We start from the raw sequence: 18,894 nt of genomic DNA, 5'->3' as shown, positions 1-18,894 counted from the left end.
TCTGTAACCTCAGGAATGGAACTTGCTGTTTGTTTTGAATTAAAATTGACTTATTTTAAATCATTCCAGTTGTAAGAATTAAAACGTTGGCTATATAACTCTGTAATAACCTTCCCATGAAGAAGAGTTTGCAGGTAATCATGGAGAGAAGTGGTCAGATTTGTAGTGATAAGATCTAACCTGTTCTGAAAATTAATCAAATTAGTTATAATTGTCTAAATCAAAAGATAATGTAATTCGTGGTGGTCTGGTATAAGATTGTCTGTTGAACCTAGTGTGTGGATTTGGCCTTGTTTGCATTCTTGGGGGGGGGGGAGGGGGGATGCATTCTTTGCATTTGGGGGGGGTGGGGAGGATAGCTCAGTGGTTTGAGCATTGGCCTGCTAAACCCAGGGTTGTGAGTTCAATCTTTGAGGGGGCCATTTAGGGATCTGGGGCAAAAACTGGGGATTGGTCCTGCTTTGAGCAGGGGGGTTGGACTAGATGATCTCCTGAGGTCCCTTCCAACCCTGAGCTTCTATGATTCTTCTTCGAGTGATTGCAGATGTCCATTAACTTCAGGTGTGTGTGCGCACAGTGCACGGTGGTCAGAGATTTTTCTCTTAGCAGTACCCATTGGGGTGGCACATGAGCTCTCTGCTGCCTCACACCACCACACAAAGGTATAAAGGACAGATCCACCCCGACCCCTCCTTGTTCCGTTTTACTGGCTGTAATGGTTGTTGGAATATGGTATTCCAATTATCTTTCCCTCATATTTGTGTACAGTTGGTATTCGTTTTAGTGTTTGTTAGTAATAGAAATAGGTTTTCTTTTGAAGTGTTTTTAAACACTTCAATTCCCATTGCCAGGGCATACCTCAGTCACCGGCATCAAGCCCTGACATTCCTGAAAAAAACTTGATGCCAGTGAGTGACCCACACTCCAGTTGCCTGAAGTGTCTTGAGGAGACTCATGTTAGGGATTGGTGTCAAATTTGCTGGGATTTTAATCCTGTCAACTCTGATGCCAGCACCAGTGCTGTTGAGACCGACCCTGAAGTGGCTGCATCTAATTGAACCATACAGAAGACTGTCTTGGTACTGTGTACTCAGGAGGCAGACTCTGCTGAGTTTCTCTGTGCAGGCTTTGCTGGCAGTCCAAGAGTCTTCTTGCCCAGTACTGGCACCTACGATACCTTTATTGTCGTCATCCCAGCATATGATACCGTGAGTGCCTCCATTTCCCTGCATGCCTCTTCATGTGATACCGTCCACAGGGAAACCAGCCATTGTCTCACAAGAACCACCATCTCCAGGCACCTGACATCGAACCTCTGCACTCATAGGAACAGCTCTTTCTTTGTTGGAGGAGGTGGCTTCATCTGCGGATTCTGAGGTCGGTTCCTACATGTCACCCCTGGACCACAAACATCAATGTTCCCCTTCTACTGCCTACCATTGTTGGTATCCCCTGGAGGCTCTGTCTTGGCCATCAAGTAGAGACCCATGCCTAGGCAGAAATTGGGCTCCGTGGCCTTATCAATGGCCATTATGAACCCTTTGGGGGTTTCTGCATGCCTCCAGGTTGTCGCCACACCCTCCCTGCTCTGCTTCTTTGAGTAGGCACCAAGATTTACCACGCCAGGTCCCATGGAAGACCATTCCTGATTCCAGGCTTGGTACTGAGCGGGAGAAAATTGGTCTGTTGGATCTCCCTTTAGAGGAGTTGATGGAGGCTCCACCACAGTTGGTTTTGTCCTCCTCCCCTTCATCGCATGATGAGGCAGTGGTGTTGGAATGTGCCTCATCATCCCCTGAGGATTACAGAGTTCATCAGGACCTGTTAACTCTACATTTACAGTGGCTGGTTGACATCTTAGCTTCTGTGGAACCATCTAGAATGACACTCCCAAATAATGAAGCTATCTTGGAGCCCACTAACATGCTGTGGCAGACTCAAACTTTCCCTTCCTCCCCCCCAGCAAAAAAGGGCTGAGTGCAGATATATCCCCTCACAGGGAAATGAACATTTTTTCACCCACCCCCTTCCAGGGTGGTGGTTGTTCTCAGCTGCCAATGAGAGAGAATGCCAGGGTCAACAGGCATCAATCCTGAAAGGAAAGGATGCAAACAAAGTGAATCTCTTTGGCAGAAAACTTTATTCAACAGCAGGTCTGCAGCCCAGGATTGGTAACCAGCAATCTTTGCTGGGACACTATGACATTAGCCTCTGGGACAATCTATTAAAATTTAAAGACAAATTGCCAGAGGATGTGAGGCAGAAATTTCTCACCATGGTTGATAAGGGTAAATTAGTGGCTAGAATCTCCTTTCTGGTCAGTTTGGATGCTGCTGGTTCTGTGGCTAGAGCCATGGCATTGTCCATTACAATATATGCAGATGCCCATGGCTCCAGTCATTGGATATTCCTTAAGAGGTCTTCACAGATGATACAGGATCTGCCCTTTGAATTGTCATCGTTCTTCTCTAAGCAGGCAAATGACAAACTGCATAGCCTAAAAGACTTCAGGGCGACACTCAGTCTTTGGGCATTTATACATCTGCACTAAGGAGGAAGCTGTTCTGTCCTCAGTAGGTTCACTGTTATCCTTCTTTCACACCTCATCAGAAAGATCTGGCCAGGAAAGAGAGCAGATGTTATAGAAGACCGTTCTCTCCTTCTGCAATAGATACTTGTTCATCTAGACTGCCTGGGAGTTCTAAGCAAATATTTTGATGTGTTTTGTCAAGGTCAGCCTACTAGTTTCTGGATTGCCAACCTCTCCTACTTCACAGTTTGCCATCTGGTTATCTCACTACCTAAGTGCTTGGTGCAACATCTCTACAGACCAGTGGGTCTTATGCACAGTGGAATTGGGATATACTCTTCAGTTTCTTTCTATCCGTGCTTCTCCCTTCCTTTTTCATCCCTTTTCAGAGACCACTCTCATGAGGAGAGAAGAAGCAACCTCTTTTCCAGTTGGGAGCCATAAAGGAAGTTCTTCAGTTATACAGAACAAAGGGGTTTTATTCCTCTGATCCATTATTTCTTGATCCCGAAAGGGAGGTCTCTGACCCATTCTGGACCTGTGACAGCTCAACAAACCTGAAGAAAATAAAGTTTTGCATGGTTACACAGGCTTTCATTTTTCCCATCCTGGAGACTAGTATGCTGTCCTCGAATTAAAAGATACATATTTCCATGTGGCAACACATCAAAGCCACAGGAAATCCTCCAGGTTTTTGGTAAATCAGTGCCACTGCCAGTTTACAGTACTGCCGTTGGGCCTGTCTGCAACTTCATGGGTGTTCACAAAGTGCATGGCAGTGGTGGTAGCATTCCTGAGGAAGTCAGAAGTTCACATATTTCCCTCCCTAGGCGACTAGTTGGTGGCAGGCCAGTCCAAGGCATAGGTACTGTCTGGCATGTCAGTCATCCACTCTAACTCCACTAGAGTTGCTCATCTATACAAGAAGTCAATCCTGTCACCTGTACAAAAGATAGAATTTATAGGCGTGGTCTTGGACTCTGCCGAGGCCTTCCTTCCCCAGGTAAGATTCCAGATGATGCTGACCATTGTGTTAGACCTGAAGGCCCATCCTACAATGACAGTACAGAATTGTCTCAGATATCTGGGGCATAGGGCTTCATGGATTTACAAAGTTTGGCTTGTCAGGCTCTGTCACTGGAAGTTGCAAGGGTGTCTGGTATCTGTGTACACTCTGACTCGTTATCCTCTAGACGTGGTGGTTCAGGTGCCCATTCAGATCTTGGCCTCTCTGTATTGGTGGACAGACCCTTCAAATGAGTGTGTGGGGTTCTGTTTGCTCCTTCTCAACCAGCTTTGACCCTGGGGCTCAGCTGTGGTCCCTGCAGACTCAAGATTTATGGTCTGCTCAGGATTTAACTGTACATATAAATGTCAGAATTGAGGGCTGTCCGGCTAGCTTGTCAAGCCTGCCTTCCCCACATCAAGGGAAGAAATCATACTCACAGACAATACAGTGGCCATGTTCTATGTGAACAGGCAAGGAGGGGCCAATTTGACTGTGCTATGCCAGGAGGCAGTGTGACTATGGGACTCCTGTATTGTCAACTCCATTCCATCTCAAGGCCTCTCACCTTCTGGGTGTTCAAAACCATCGTGCAGGCTGATTAACCAGATCTTTCACCAGTCACCACGAATGGTGTCTCTGCGCAGACAAGGCCAGATTCATTTTCAAATTGGGGGAGACTCCCCATACAGACGTGTTTACAACAACAGTCAACAGAAAGTGTCATCGCTTTTGCCCTTAAGCAGGGCACACAGTCTAAGGTCTCAGATGGATGCTTCCCTGTAGCGCTGGACGGACAAGCTCCTGCACTCCTTTTCTCCAGTTCCAGCTCTATCTAGAGGTGATGAAAATCAGGCAGGACCACGCTCAAGTCATACTCCTAGTTCCAGTGTGGCCTTGGCAACATTGGTTTTCCACATTACTGACCGTGTCTCCCAGAGCTGCATTGCCACTACCACTGGATGCAGACCTGAACTCTCATGACCCTGGTTGCCCCCTCCACCTGACTGCCTAGATGCTCTGAGCTAACTCCTCAGGAGAAGGTTTGTTCAAAGGTGCTTCAGGATGTACTTTTAAATAGTAGAAAGCCTTCTACTGGGTTTACTTACCTGGAAAAGTGGAAAAGATTCTCCATTTGGTCACACCAAAAAGGCATTTCCCTGGTCCAGACTCCGATCCGTCATGTGCTGGACTATTTTTGTTATAAGGTCTTGGACCTTGATGGAACTAATGGCATCTAGCAGCTACCTTGGCTGTCCACCCGCCAATTGATAATCACTCATTTTTCTCCAGTCCTATGACAGAAAAAATTAAAAATTCTGCGATTGCAGAATTTGTGCAGAATTAATGTTCTGGAACAATATTGCAAAATTCTGCAAATTTAATTTGTCAGAATAACACTATATAATCACACCAGTTTCGATTATTTTGGTAATTTATTTCAAAATACCTGTCAGCAGCTATGTATGTAACAATACAGACAACAAAAAAATTCCCCCAGGAGTAGAGAATTAAAGAAACCCCTGTGACACCCCAGTTCCTGTTTCTCTTCCCATCTCCCCCTCAGAGCCCAGTTGGGGGGGCAGACATCTGCACCCCCTTCCCCAAGAGTACAGTCACAGGGCCCCCTGGCCCAGACACTCGCACCCCCTTCTCCACATAGCCCAGAGATCCAGCGTGAGAAACAGCCTGATGCTGGGTCCAAGGCTTGTATGGAGTTTTCTGCACATTGCCTTCTTCTTTCAGGGTGTGCTGGGAAATGCAGCTGCCTGGAACCCTCCAGCTCCTCTCCCTGGCAGTGTCTATTTGCAAGCTGGGGAGCTGGGCTCTCATGGGTCCAGTGGCCCCTAGAGGTTGGCCAGCAGCTCTGCATTGCCAGTTCTGCAGGGAAAAGAATTTCTTCATAGAACATTAATTCTGCACAAATTCTGCATTGCACACGTGGCGCAGATTTCACCCAGGAGTAACATCTGCAAAGTGGCTGGTTGTTCATCAGTGCATGCCTTTACTTCACATTATGTCATCCGTCAGCAATCAAGAGATGATGCCAGATTTGGATGTGTGGTCCTCTAATCATTATTCAGGGAGACTCCAATCCCCCTGCTCCAGATCAAACTGCTTGAAAGTCACCTGAAGTTGAAAGGATATGTGCAATCATATGAAGAGGAAAAATGATTACTAACCTGTTGTTAGCAATAACTGTTTTCCTTTGAGATATGTTACATATATCCATTCCACAACCTACCCTCCTTCCACTCCCTATTGTAGTCTTTTGGTAAAAAGCAATGGGGGGGGAGTTGGGGGCAACTCTGACCCCCTTTTTTTGTATGGTGATGCGAGGCAGGTGAGGTGCACATGCCACCCCAAAGAGTATCGCTGAGGGAAAAATCTCCAACAACTGTGCACTGGGTGGGAACACACTTTAGGTTAGTAACATACATACATACATACATTTACTTACTTACAAAGGGATTAGATGAAGTCTGCATAATTACTTCCCCTGGTGAAGGGTAACTGAGAAGGTGATAGTCTTCTCTTAGGATATGTCTACACAGGAAAAGCTGCATGGGCTAATCTGTCTGAGATAGCTTGAATGCAGCTAGTGCGGGTAATAGCAGTGAACACAGTGCAACGTAGGCTTCAATGCAGGGTAGTACAAGCCTGGCATAGACTCTGGATATGTACTTGACTCACTAGCCTATTCTGAAGCCCATGCTGTGCTGTCTTCATTGCTATTGTTACACACACTAGCTGGCACAGATAGGCTAACCCCTGAACACAGGGCTACTGGACAGTACTTCTTTCAGATATAAAAATCTGTGGTCACCTGGCACTGTTAGCAACAGTTGGAATAATTAGCCCTGGTGTCCTGGCCACATTCTGACTCAGGCTATTTACATGCTGCCTGTCTAATTCCCCTCTGATTTCAACTGGATAGGTTACTTTTTATTTTCCCCTAAGTACATTATTTTGTAGTGTTTCTAGTGCAGAATGGCTGCCATGTTTTACCCCAAGACCTTATTCAGTTTCATTATTGGCTAAAATGATCCTTGTGTATACAGTCTGTTAAGCATGTGGGTCTCTTTATATTTGGTTTACTGAATCTAAGAAATTATACAAGTTTAAGCCTAGCAGGATTTTTAACAGCAGTAAATTTAGATTTTCATTACTGCACATGAAGGGCTATGATGTTGTTGTTGTTTGTTATTTGTGGGGACTGGCGCCCCACTGTGTTGTGCATTTTACAAGCACATAGTAAGAAAGAGTTCTTGCCCAGAAAAGCTTGCAGTCTAGTTCAGGAAAAGATGCAACAAGAGGATGAAACAGAAAGGAGGGAATGTGGGAGGGCGGACAAGTGTAACCAGGGTGGATTGATTAAAATCAGTGTCATTTAAATCATTGATTTTAATCATGATTTAAATCAATTTTAATTGCCTTTTGCATTTGTACTTTGTAGTTATTTTCCTAAAGAAAAGTTGATTCTCTTTGGTTGGTAACCATTAAAACATGTTGATTTTCAACTAAATCTAGCCTTTATGCTAAATTTGGTGCTTTTTTGCTAACCAGGGAGATAAACTACACCTATATACATTTATTTAAGCCATTATATAGTTTAATTTACATTTATTCAGATTCTTAATTTTTGGATTTTTTATTACGTTAAGAAATGCATCATTCAATATTTTCTGTTTACTATATGATTAATTTTTTACTTGTGATTACTTCTGCTGTGAAAAGATAGTTTAGCACTTCAACAAACTCAGGTTCCAGGTGCTGAGCCACTGAGTTCCACCCATTCTGTGGTTTGACTTTCTTAAAACTTGGCACTTTGGCTCTGCCCTCTCTCCCAATGTATAGCAGCACTTTTGGAGAGCATACACTGTGCCAGGTTTATGCATGGTACAATTTGTTTCCTCCTTGGAGCAGTGGGGAGACGAGGAGAGAGATTGTGACTCAAGGAATCAAAATTTTGACCCTCAAGATACTCCAGGGGCAATGTATTGTTGCTTAATCTGGGTGGATTATTAATCTACTTTTAACGAATTGGTGTTTTTTTAAATAACATTTTAGTCCTTTTGTTACCAAGGTGAAAAAACTGAAGAGAATTTCAGGACCCTTAAGAATGAAGGAAATGAATTGGTAAAGAAGGGTAAATATAAAGAAGCTCTAATGAAATACGACGAGTGCATGAAGTTAAATTCCAAGGAATGTGCTATCTACACTAACAGGTAAAGAGCTCTGCCACACTTTGTAAGTGTAATAAATAAGAATATATTATGATGATTTTCTTTTGTGTCTGCAGATATTAATTTTATGCCACCTGAGTCACCTTTTTATATAAACAGAGAATTAGATTTTCCACATGTTTGAGTTGTGGTTCAAATAACTATTGTTTTTATTTTAAACCTTATCTATCCTTCTTCAAGTGGTTCTGCATATTCCTACTTATGGGTGCTGCGCTGTCTTGTGGTAGAACCTTCTTCTAGCAGTGTCAGCTAAAGCAATCTCATGCCCCCTGCTTTTCTCCTCAGTGTCACTGATATTCTGAGGGCAAGGTTATAAAGGGGTCAGAGAGCCCCCTCACCGCCTCAGTTCCTTCCAACAGTATACCTCGACAGATGTGAACCTCTATGGTCTCTTTGATGCCAGAGCCTTTCTCTTCTTAGATAGTTAGTGTTAGCTTTGTTAGTATAGTTAGTGTTTTCCCTGGTTCTGAACTATGGTGGAATTGAAACAGAAAAAGCTGAGATGCATCCGATGAAGTGATCTGTAGCTCACAAAAGCTTATGCTCAAATAAATTTGTTAGTCTCTAAGGTGCCACTAGTACTCCTTTTCTTTTTGCGAATACAGACTAACACGACTGCTACTCTGAAACCTGAGATTCAAGAGGTACACTTCTTGCCTAACTGCCTTCCTGGCATTTTATGAGAGGAGTGGGGTCTCAAGTGTCTGAGAGGAGGACATTCACCTTCTGGATGTTCAGTTTCTCAAACCTTCACTCCCAGAGCTTGCAAGAACAGGGTGACTTTCATTTGCAGTTCCTACGTCTCAAGATAGCTCTCTTGGCTAGATCCTTTGGATCCAATCAGTCCTCACATCTTGGGTCTAAGAGACCAGTCTCAGCTGCTGGGGCTTCCAGTGGTTCCCCGCGACTGAATGGTTCTAACAGGCTGCAACCCCTGTCAGGGCCAGATCATGTTCCTTCAGCTCCCCCAGTCAAGCCCTCAAAGCTATGCAAGTCCAAACTGAGGGCCATGCGGTCAGATCTGAATAACTCTGTTCTGGAAGAGAAGTTGAGAGACAGTTTGACCACACTAGTGCCAACCCTCATGCTTGCAATTACCTGACCCTGGCTGAACTCCTGAGGCTGCAGGACCAGCATCAGTTCCGACTTCCACTTCCAGATCCAGGAAGATGGAATGAATTGGTGACAGAATCAAGGCCAACAGCTCCTTCAGTTCCCTCTGTCCTGACATTGAAGAAAAAAGCAGCATAGGGACATAACTGTTTGTTACCAATGCCAGTTCCCATTCCTCAGAACTTTTGGATCTGTCTGATTCTGACAAGACCTCTACAGTTACGAAGCAAAGACCCATTCCATCCCCAGCTTCAATAGCAAGGGAGATGGATTTGTGTATAATGTTGGATCTGATGTTGTCCACTTCTTTGGATACATTGTTGTCCCTAAGTCAATTCCAGCTACATCCTTGGTCCCAGGGAGCTCTGTCACCTTGGCAGCCCACGTTCACCTTCTGGCTCTGGTATGTTCATTGGTTCCAAATATGAAATATGTGGTTTCCAAAAGGAGGCATGTTTCCCTGATTCCAAGATCATCGTCCTCGTCTCCTGTTAGGAAGACTTGGTCAGAAGGTGCTTCTGGTTCTTCCTACTATGGCCCTACAGGATCCCCACAAAGAGATGGATCTTCATATTTTCCTGTGGAGCCACTGTTATCCCCGTTGCATTCTACCTCTGATGCAGACCTGGATCTTTAGCAGGAGGAAATTAGGAGGATACGGCAGTCCTGAGATCCTCGGATCTGGCTTCTCCAGATTGGCCAACATTACAGATGGTCATGCCAGAAATGCTTTCTGAGGAGAGGAAGATGAGGAGGTAGCTTTCCCTTTGAGCAGGAGCATTTGGAAATGGATTATCTTTATCCCAGATGAACATGTGGGAGTGGCTTCGACCTACTTGCCTTCTGAGGATGCTATGCAGTTCCACAATTTAGTGGATCGTGTAGTGTCCTTTTTAAATCTTCCTGCAGTGCCTGTGGAAGAGACTTTTCACACAGTATTTAATATGCTCGGTCCACTTTGAAGAGTAGGAGATCCCTACCCATTTTGGATGGTTAGAAACGGCAATGAAGCAGCATTAATTTTTATAGAATTTCTTAAACCTGCTGTAATCCCATCAACTCGCACAAATTAAGAACGATTTGACTGGGTCAGTACTTGAATGTGAGACCTCCAAGTAATACCTAGCTGCAAAGTGCTGCCAAAAGTAGTGGTAGTGATGAACTAGGTGACACTCTCTTTTTTTTCCATAGCCACTATTGAACTAATGCCCCATTACAGTATTAGGGTGTATTATGCTGGCATAGGCCTTGATACTGCAAACATTTACCCATGTGTTTAATGTAACTGCGAAAGTCTCATTGAGTTTTGTCTGAGAAAAGATTGCAGGAATTGGCCATGTGGAAATATTATAAATCTAATGCTGTAATAATCTGTACTATACATATTTTTGAAGAACTCCAAAGTTTAAAAAAATGTATTGATGCTGAATTCTAACAAGCAACATAGTTAACCTTTGAGAGTCAGAAATTGTTGGCACTGCAATATGTTACAATTCCCTTAAACCGAACTGTGTTTTATTGTATTCTGTTAGGGCTCTCTGTTACTTAAAATTGAATCAATATGAAGAGGCTAAACAGGATTGTGATCGTGTTCTTCAGATAGAAGATGCTAATGTCAAAGCTTTTTATAGAAGAGCTCTAGCATACAAAGGACTACAGGTAAGAAAAAAGAACAAGGCAGGTATTCCTAAATATTTTTAAATTTGCAGCTATCTCGTTCAAAGACACTTACATAGTTACAGTGGATTTGTAAATACAAGAGAGGTGTGGAATGTTGGCTGTTTTTTAATGTTGGTAAAGTACTTGGCAAAAGTAAAGCACTGTATAAATATGTTGGGGCCAAAAGAATTATTTGAATAACGATTTCATGTAATTGATTCATGCATGCAGTAATGTCAAGGAGTAACTCAGAGTTTTGGTTAACTGGAATTGAGTTAAACAAGATTCTACTGTTTTTTAATTTTTTTCTGATACTCATACAATCTCCTTCCCCTGCTGAGGTCTCCCCAATGTAATGATGAGCACTGCTGAGCATGCAGATAAGGAATGGCTTGAAATCAAGTAACGCAGCAGACTGAATGTACACTTTTTTTCCTTCAGTTGCCTTCATACTCTACTATGAGTTCCAAATGTAGGCTTTAGTAAGCATGATACAAAATCAGATTCCTTTTCTTATTAAAAAAAAAAAAATCTGCAAAACTACAGCAGCTTAAAAAAAAAAAGGAAAATTTCACCTCTCTTCAAAACCAGTGAGAAGACAAAGTATTGCTTTGTGTTAAATGTTTTCCTTAGCTCTGTTAAGTAACCTGTAATTGATCAGCTGCAATTGACCTCTCTGTGTCATTGTAGTCTCTAGAAATTAATATAGGTGACAGTGAAGTTTGAGAGTGATTTAACCAGCCAAACAGGTAGTCAGAGATCAGTGAGGCATTTGTTCTTCCTAAAATAATATAGGAAGAAATTCAAGAATCTAAGAAACTTCCCCATTTTTGTGTACTCTAAAAACATGTTTGTAATTTTATTGAAGACGTAAACAGAAATACACTTTACATGGTATACTTGTAGTGTGAGACCTGCCATATGCACACACAGAACACAGGTGGACCTAGCACATATACATTTCCCAAGATCATCTGTCACAGTGTCCAGAATGGGTCACAGCTGTTGGCTCAGACGGTCAGAAAACAGGGCAGACACATCCAGATTGGTGGTATACTCTATAATTAGATTTAACCAAACCAGCAACAAATATGTGCTACAGGATCACTATACTAGCTTACCATGGAGCCACCGACAGTCCCCTTAGGCACTCCAGCTTCTATGACCACCCAGACAAACTGGACTTAACAATGAAAGATTATTAAAACCAAAGATCATCACACATTCTGTTACTCCCAGCCACAAAGAGTTAGTCACTTACCCCATGTCAAGATATACTTCATATCCCACCGAAGACAACGCTGAAGCCAGTTTCTTCAGTAAACTAAACAAAAGATTTATTAGCTAAGAAAAAGAAATGCGTTATTGAGAGGTTAAAGCAGGTAAAATACATTACAGGTGAATAAAAGTTTGTAAGTCCAGTATGATAGCAAAATTGTAGTAATTTGTTGGTTTCCCAAAGTCTGTCAGGGTTTCCTAGAATGGCTCTAGGGATCTTGGTCCAATTGCTCAGAATTCATCAGTCCAGAGATAAGGATCGTTCTCAGGGCATACTTTTATAGCTGTCTTCCTGAGAAAGCAGTCAGGCAAATGCTTGCACTCACAGCATGGGCTCTTCCTGTGATGAAGAATGCATTTTGATCTTTGACCTTGGGTCACCACATGGAGGACTCCTTGCTTTGAAATTAACATTCTGCTTCCTATGCATACACATGTGATTCAATTACAGTGATATGCATAATGCAATTGCCTGCTATTCCTTATAATAGGGATGGATAAGTGAAAACCAGTACAGGTGCCAGTCACTGGTTTTCATGAAGTTTGCACATCAAGTAAATTCTTATCCTAATACATCTTTGATCTAAGGTTAATTAAGTACAAAGATAGCAGTCACAGGAAACAGATAGGTCAAGACAATAACATTATTATTTCACTAGCTTTCATGCATCTAAAGCAAATGTAATTACTAGGCACATGCCATGTACATGTAATGTGATATCCTCTTTTGTTCTGTTCTAACAAGTGAATTGGTACACTTAACACTTTCTTGAGGTTGTGACCTGAGCTGGCTAGCTGTCAGCACCACATCATATGACTGACTTCTCTTTGGATAAGACATTGCAGTGTTGCCATCTCCAAGAATTATAAATAACAAAACAAAAACAGAAGAAAAAAACAAAATTGATCTCAGATTTTGATTGATTTAAAAGTGAAGAATTAAATATCTAAAGATGTAAAAGGGAGGAAGGAAAACAAATTCTAAATATAAATCATGTAATAAATATTTGAAGAGTAAATATCAAAGATGGAGTGAAATTTAATGTGGTACATGTGGATGTCAGTAAAATTATTGAGATGTATTTGAGAGGGAAAAGTTAGCGTGAGTAGCAGGAAAAGTTTCTGCTAGTGAAAATGAAAGTCTCCAGAGGAGGGAGAGAAGAAGCTCAATTTAAATCTAAAAAGTTTGCATGGGACACTTAAAACTTCTTAAATCTGTGAACGTTGTCTAGATTGAAAGGGTAAAGAAGGAGAATAGAGACTGGAAGAAAAACAATTCTATACTGGAAATTCACAGCTAGGGCATGAACAGTCTCTTAGGTGCATGAACATTTACCACTACGTATCTTGTGACTTTGATAGCCGCGCGAACTGGAACACACACGGTAACTTGTTTTTTATCACATAATATAAGCTGCTTGGCTGTTTGTGGCTGCGTATTTGAGGACTGTATAAAGCCCTTACAATGGCCATTCTGCTCAAAGTCAAATCCCCCACTCAGAAGCAAGACCATATCAAGGTAATCCAGGGCCCTGAGAACACCACAAAACAGGGCCCACAGTGGCCTGCCCCTGCATCATAGCCCCACCCCCACTTGGAGTGGAAGTGTCAGGGGCCTGTCTGCTGTGCTGGTGCGGGTCCTATCACCACTCATTTCTGAGCAGTGGTAGCAGGGAAGCTCCCTCAGTTTCTCCTGTTGAATTACACTAGCTTGGTGGTTAGAGCACTCACCTGGGAGGTAGGATAGCCAGGATCCAGTCCCTCTGTTTCACTGACTTTTTTTTCAGTTATTTATCCACAGTGGAATAGCTTCACCAGGAAAAACTGATGGAGCCCCTTGCTACTATTCCTTCCCCTGCCTGTCTCTCCTGTTGAAGTTGTTCCAATGTGGATAAAATAACTGAAAAAAGTCAGTGAAGCAGGAGGACGGAGTCATTCTCATGCTCTCTTCCCTCCCCTCCCCTAATGATTTTTGTATTATTTATGCACAGTGGAATAGCTTCAATAGGAGAGTGTGTGGGAGCCCCAGATCAGAATAGCCCATAGTCCAGTGCTTCAGGCACTCCCCTGAGAGGTGAAGATCCCTATTCAAATTCCTCCTCCCCTTCATCTGGAGAGGGGGCTTGAAATGGACATCTCCTGCATCCCAGGTGAGTACCCTAACCACTGGGCTAAAAGTTATGAGAGAGGTCCTCCTCCCCCCGTTCACCAAAACAGTATAGGTGCCTAACTCCAAGAGAGGGTTTGCAGCTGAGAATCCTAAGCAGAGGGAAACCTAGGAAGACATAGGTGCTTCCCTCGAGCCTGGACTTAGTGCCTATCTCTGAGAGAGGGATGCGGTTTAGCGCACACCCCTCCTTCCCCCCTACCCCCCCGCTTGGTATCTCCTATTGGCTAGCTTATACAAGGAGCTGCCTCGCATGTTGCCTAAGGCATATATCTCTCCCCCATTCATTGTGTAGGGAGTCAAGGCACCAAACTCAAGCTTTGTGAATCCTTGTGTTTTTCTAGACACCAAAAAGTTAGGTATGGCAATGCTCAGCATCACCATGCCGAAGTTTCTGTGTGAATCTAGTCCTTTCTGTCTAGCTGTTTCTGGATTATGGAGCTGTAGCCTATTTGGATCTTCTGGTGCATATGATAACGTGTGTTTTTGTTTTTTTTAAATTAATATCGGTTTAAAGCTGTGTGTCTTGGCAGAATTTATGTTAAGTATATCTGGACCATATTATATCAATCTTGATGATGGTATGACATTAAGTTACATCATGTCAGCAAATTGGAAATACACATAAAAGCAGCCTTATTTAATAATGTATTTGCTAATGGGGGTGGATTTTCTGAGAGCAAATTTATTTACAAATTGGATATTTATAGAGATCATCTGTAAATATTTAGCTGCATAACATTAGTGTTAACATCAGAACAGAGAACCCATTCTTAGCTTTGTTTTCTTTAGTATACATGTTTAAATCTAAATCTAGCTGCTTTCTGCTCATTTGTTGTCAGTATCCCAGCAGTTTTCCGAATAATTGTGAACAGTAGTGTGGCAGTTAGCTAATTCTCCTACTGTGGCATCTGGAATTGTTTTATGAAAACAACTTACTTTTCCTCTTTGCCTTTCAGAATTACCAAGCCAGTGTTGATGATCTCAGCAAAGTACTTATGATAGATCCAAATGTGGCTGAAGCAAAGAGGGAACTACAAGAGATCACCCAGTTGTTTAACCTTAAAAATGGTATTGGAGCAGGTAGCCAACAAAAGCAAAGGAAGAAAATCAAAATACAAGAGGTATTTTCCTTCTTTTGCAAAGCAGGCAATATTGAAGTCACACACTTAAGAAGATTAAAATAGGGCTTTTGTTCTGTAATGTTGACAGATATTTTGAGCTAATACTTCGTACATATAGTGTGTTTATTCATGTACTTGCTAGTTTTAAAAACATGCCAATTTACTCACATCTTAAACGTTGTGTGTGTTTGATGCCAATCAGACTCTTATAATTAAATCTGTGATGCTTCAGGGTACATCCAGAATTCCAGCAGAAATAAACTGACTGTAATGCCTAAACAAGAAACTTTCAGATGTTAAAGTTGAGGACATGTTCTTTTAAAAAAACCAGAAGAAAACACTGTTCAAAATAGCTGTCATATCTGATGATGCAACATTTCAGGTCTCTTTCAAATGTTGTTTTGGGGAACCAGCAAGAGGCCATGCTGTCCAGGAGTCCCCTGTGGCTGTGTGTGCTGTCAGAGGCTATACTTTCAGTTAAGTTTGGCAGTTTGGTGGAGGAATGGAATACTGAATATGCATTGGAGAAATAGAGTGTGGGTGAAAAATCTACAAAATCATCAGAGAATGCTATTTTTCCCCTTAATTTTGATATTGTAGTAAAAGAATCAAGTGATGTAATATTCTAGGTTAAAACAACTGCGCTGAGTTGCTGGTGCCCAGATAATACTGAGTCACTGTTAAATATGGAATCATTTGATGGTGGTATTTCTCTGTGACTAAATGTTTGTGGTCCTGTAAGAATGGGTGTCTTTCTTCTTTGTTTTATTACAAGAAATATCGCTACTGATCTATAGAGTTTGAGATTAGAATTTGGGTCTCTCATTTTGAAAACTGTTGTATAACTTTTATTAAAACTGGAACTATATAATGGTAATATAAACCATTAGGGCAGGACCCATTTGTGCAAGTGGTCCCATGCAGGAATCCCATCAAAGTCAAAGGGATTTGGGGAACTTCATATAACTGGCATAATCTAGAAGTTGGCTTTTTCATTTTAACCAAAATATACTACATATAAGATCAAGAAACCTCCCCTAATAGAAAGAAGTAGAGAACACAATCAGATTATTGAAGAGAGAAAAGAATAGCGGACCAGACGCAAAGACGTTATACCCTAAAACTTTCTAGAAAAATTTTATATAAATTTCAAGAGATACTGACCCCTGAATTTTCATTCTGTTAACCCAATTTCATGACTCTTCATGTTTTGAAAGACAGCCTATTTTTAGTAGTTATTCACTATGACTAAAATACAGTATGACTGCTGTTGCTCTATAATTCATATAGATAGTATGTATATTTGAAACTATGATGTGATTGGTCCTATATTTAGTTTTCTGCCAAAAACTTTCAGCTTTCTCCTTAAGAAGAGGGTGCAAAATACTGAAGACAAGTGTAAAATAATGCATTGCTAACTAAGAAAAACAAACTTTTAACCTGCATGAATATTAGGATACCATTTCTGTAAAGGGAAAAGTGGGACATAGAAAGGAGAATAGCCATCATGTTCCAAAAAGTCTTCCCACAAGATGAGGAAAGTGGTAAACTCTAATTTAGTGGTATCAGTGCAGGACATGCTGTCATCTGGTTTATGAAACTCGAGATATTATATATGTCAAAATTAAAATGATCTGTTGTTTTCCTGTGAAGGTAAATGAGGGTAATGAAGAGGAGAGACAGACCAGTACCTCAAAGGATGCTGTGCTTAATTACCAAATTGCCAAAGGAGGAACTGAAAACAGTCTGCCATTGAAAATCTCTGAAAAACTTCTCATTTCAGAACCATCTAATGCCTATGAGTTTGGTCAGATTATAAATGCAGTGAATGCCAAGAAGGATGAAGCTGCCTGTGCAGATCTTTTAACCATTATTGATCCCAAAAAATTGCCAATGCTGCTAAGTAACAAACTAGAGGGGGATACCATTCTGATCTTTATGCAGGCATTGGAATATCATCTACTTGGAAAAGACCCTGGCCTTGTGTATCAGCACCTTCTTTATCTGAGTAAAGTTGAAAGGTTTAAGGTAAGATCATATATTCAGTGCAATTTTTCTCTATGAAAATGTCAAGAAACTCAAAATGTAAAAATCTCAATGCAGTATAAAGCTTATTAAATTTAGCACTTAACAGAAAAACAGAAAACTTATACCTATGTGCACTAATTATACAAATTATATTTTTTCAGGTAGTGCTGACGCTTCTTAGCAAGAATGAAAAAGAGCAGGTTCAGAAGTTGTTTGATTCTCTTTCAAAAAAGCAAAATCACCAATTTTCTTTAGAAGACCTGGAGAGTCTTAAAAGGGTTTATGAACTTTAAACAGAATTTTAACTTTTGCATGTATATAGTTGATGTTGGTAGGCTGGGTGTATGAACTATGCAGACTTGCATGGGATAAAGTCAGTCTTTTACCTGGATTGTTCAAGATGCTGTAAAATTTGCTCCTTGTAACTGTATACATTTTTAACCTATAGCATAATGCACATCTTTGTATTTAATAACATAGGTCATATTATTTGATAATATATTGATCAAATTAGAATATATTGATTTATATATATAATAGAGTGCACTCCAGCAGGGTCAATGTGGGCTAGTTAATGTGCAACATGCTAGTGGGCACTAGAATTCACACTCCTCTAGTGCGGATTAACATATCGTATAGACAAGTCCTGTGTTTACAAAAAAGATTTTGTTAATTTTTTTCTGATGTTAAATAACTGCTTAATGTCATCTTTCTTGGAATGTACAAAAAACATATTTTTATACTGTTTGTGCAATACAGGTTAACAACAAAGATGAATCAAACTAGACTAGTTTGTGATGGAACTCTTTGAAGCAATATAATTTGTTAAATTGTGACGTTTTTGAAATGGGAAAAAAAGAGTACTTTATTGTTATATATGTAGAAATTTTTTGTGGCAGAATTGCTTATGCTTTTGTACTGTTTCTGAAAGCGGTACTTATTGGTAGTGACAAATTTTCATTTATAGAGCCTCCCCCCCCATCATATGCTATTATTGAAATACTGTGTGCTATCTTAATGTTTTATTCTGTTGTAATAAATTTTTGCTTAATTTATCCTAAGAAAAAGTGGCTGCAGTTAGAAATAAAGGTATCTGACTCTTTTGAAACTTATATATAACAACTGTTTAAAACACCAGCTACTCTGCTGGTCAGTCATGCTTGAGAAGACAGAAACAAAAATAGTAGTTTCACGAACTCAATTTAAGTTAACAGTTCTGCTTTATTTTTAGTTGTGCTATTCCAACATTTTCATATTTGAAAGCAGAGGAAGCTCTCTTTTAAAAAAAAAAAAAAAAAAGTGTTTTTCCCCTTTAACTGTTTCTTTTTTTAACTTGATCACACTCTATCCCTAGTGTACATTAAATCTGTAGGTGCTTTATGAAAACGAGAGAGATTGGGAATGTTATTTTCATGTAAATTTGTCTCAGGCATATATTAGTACAAAATAAATTTATTTCTCTAAAGGTATAGAGAAGCAGCAGCACCAGAGCCAGCAAACAGAATTGTAAACAGGGGAATTCAAGTGGGAGCTCTGTTGGAGGAAAAGGGAGGAAGCAAGCCCCTGTTCCTTTAGGGGCAGTGTGTGTGTTTGTGTGTTTTTGTTTTTTCCTGTTCAGTTTGCAGAGGCTAGCAGGGGACAGTGTGCTGTAAGAGAAGCTAAACCCTGCTTAGGGGAAGGGGCTTCCCTGATTAGGGGTCCTATGAAGGCAGCCAAATAGCCAGCCAGCCAGCAGCACAGGA

General features: G+C 41.1%; 1 protein-coding gene across 2 annotated transcripts in view; it reads left to right on the top strand.

Moving 5' to 3' along the window:
- The window catches only part of SPAG1 (sperm associated antigen 1), a 66,827-nt gene extending 48,140 nt beyond the window's left edge, over positions 1–18,687 (top strand). For both annotated transcript variants that reach the window (XM_073330448.1, XM_073330449.1), the window contains exons 15-19: positions 7,624–7,765; positions 10,429–10,555; positions 14,960–15,124; positions 16,778–17,152; positions 17,314–18,687. In XM_073330448.1, coding sequence (XP_073186549.1) covers positions 7,624–7,765; positions 10,429–10,555; positions 14,960–15,124; positions 16,778–17,152; positions 17,314–17,445 — 941 coding nt within the window. In that variant the 3' untranslated portion in view covers positions 17,446–18,687. The remainder of the gene's footprint in view (positions 1–7,623; positions 7,766–10,428; positions 10,556–14,959; positions 15,125–16,777; positions 17,153–17,313) is intronic.
- Positions 18,688–18,894: the final 207 nt, after the last annotated feature.

Source organism: Lepidochelys kempii, chromosome 2 (assembly GCF_965140265.1).
Source record: "Lepidochelys kempii isolate rLepKem1 chromosome 2, rLepKem1.hap2, whole genome shotgun sequence".
Classification (NCBI taxonomy): Eukaryota; Metazoa; Chordata; order Testudines; family Cheloniidae; genus Lepidochelys; species Lepidochelys kempii.
The sequence above is the reverse complement of the archived record's forward strand: the minus strand, read 5'-3'. Positions and strand labels throughout refer to the sequence as shown.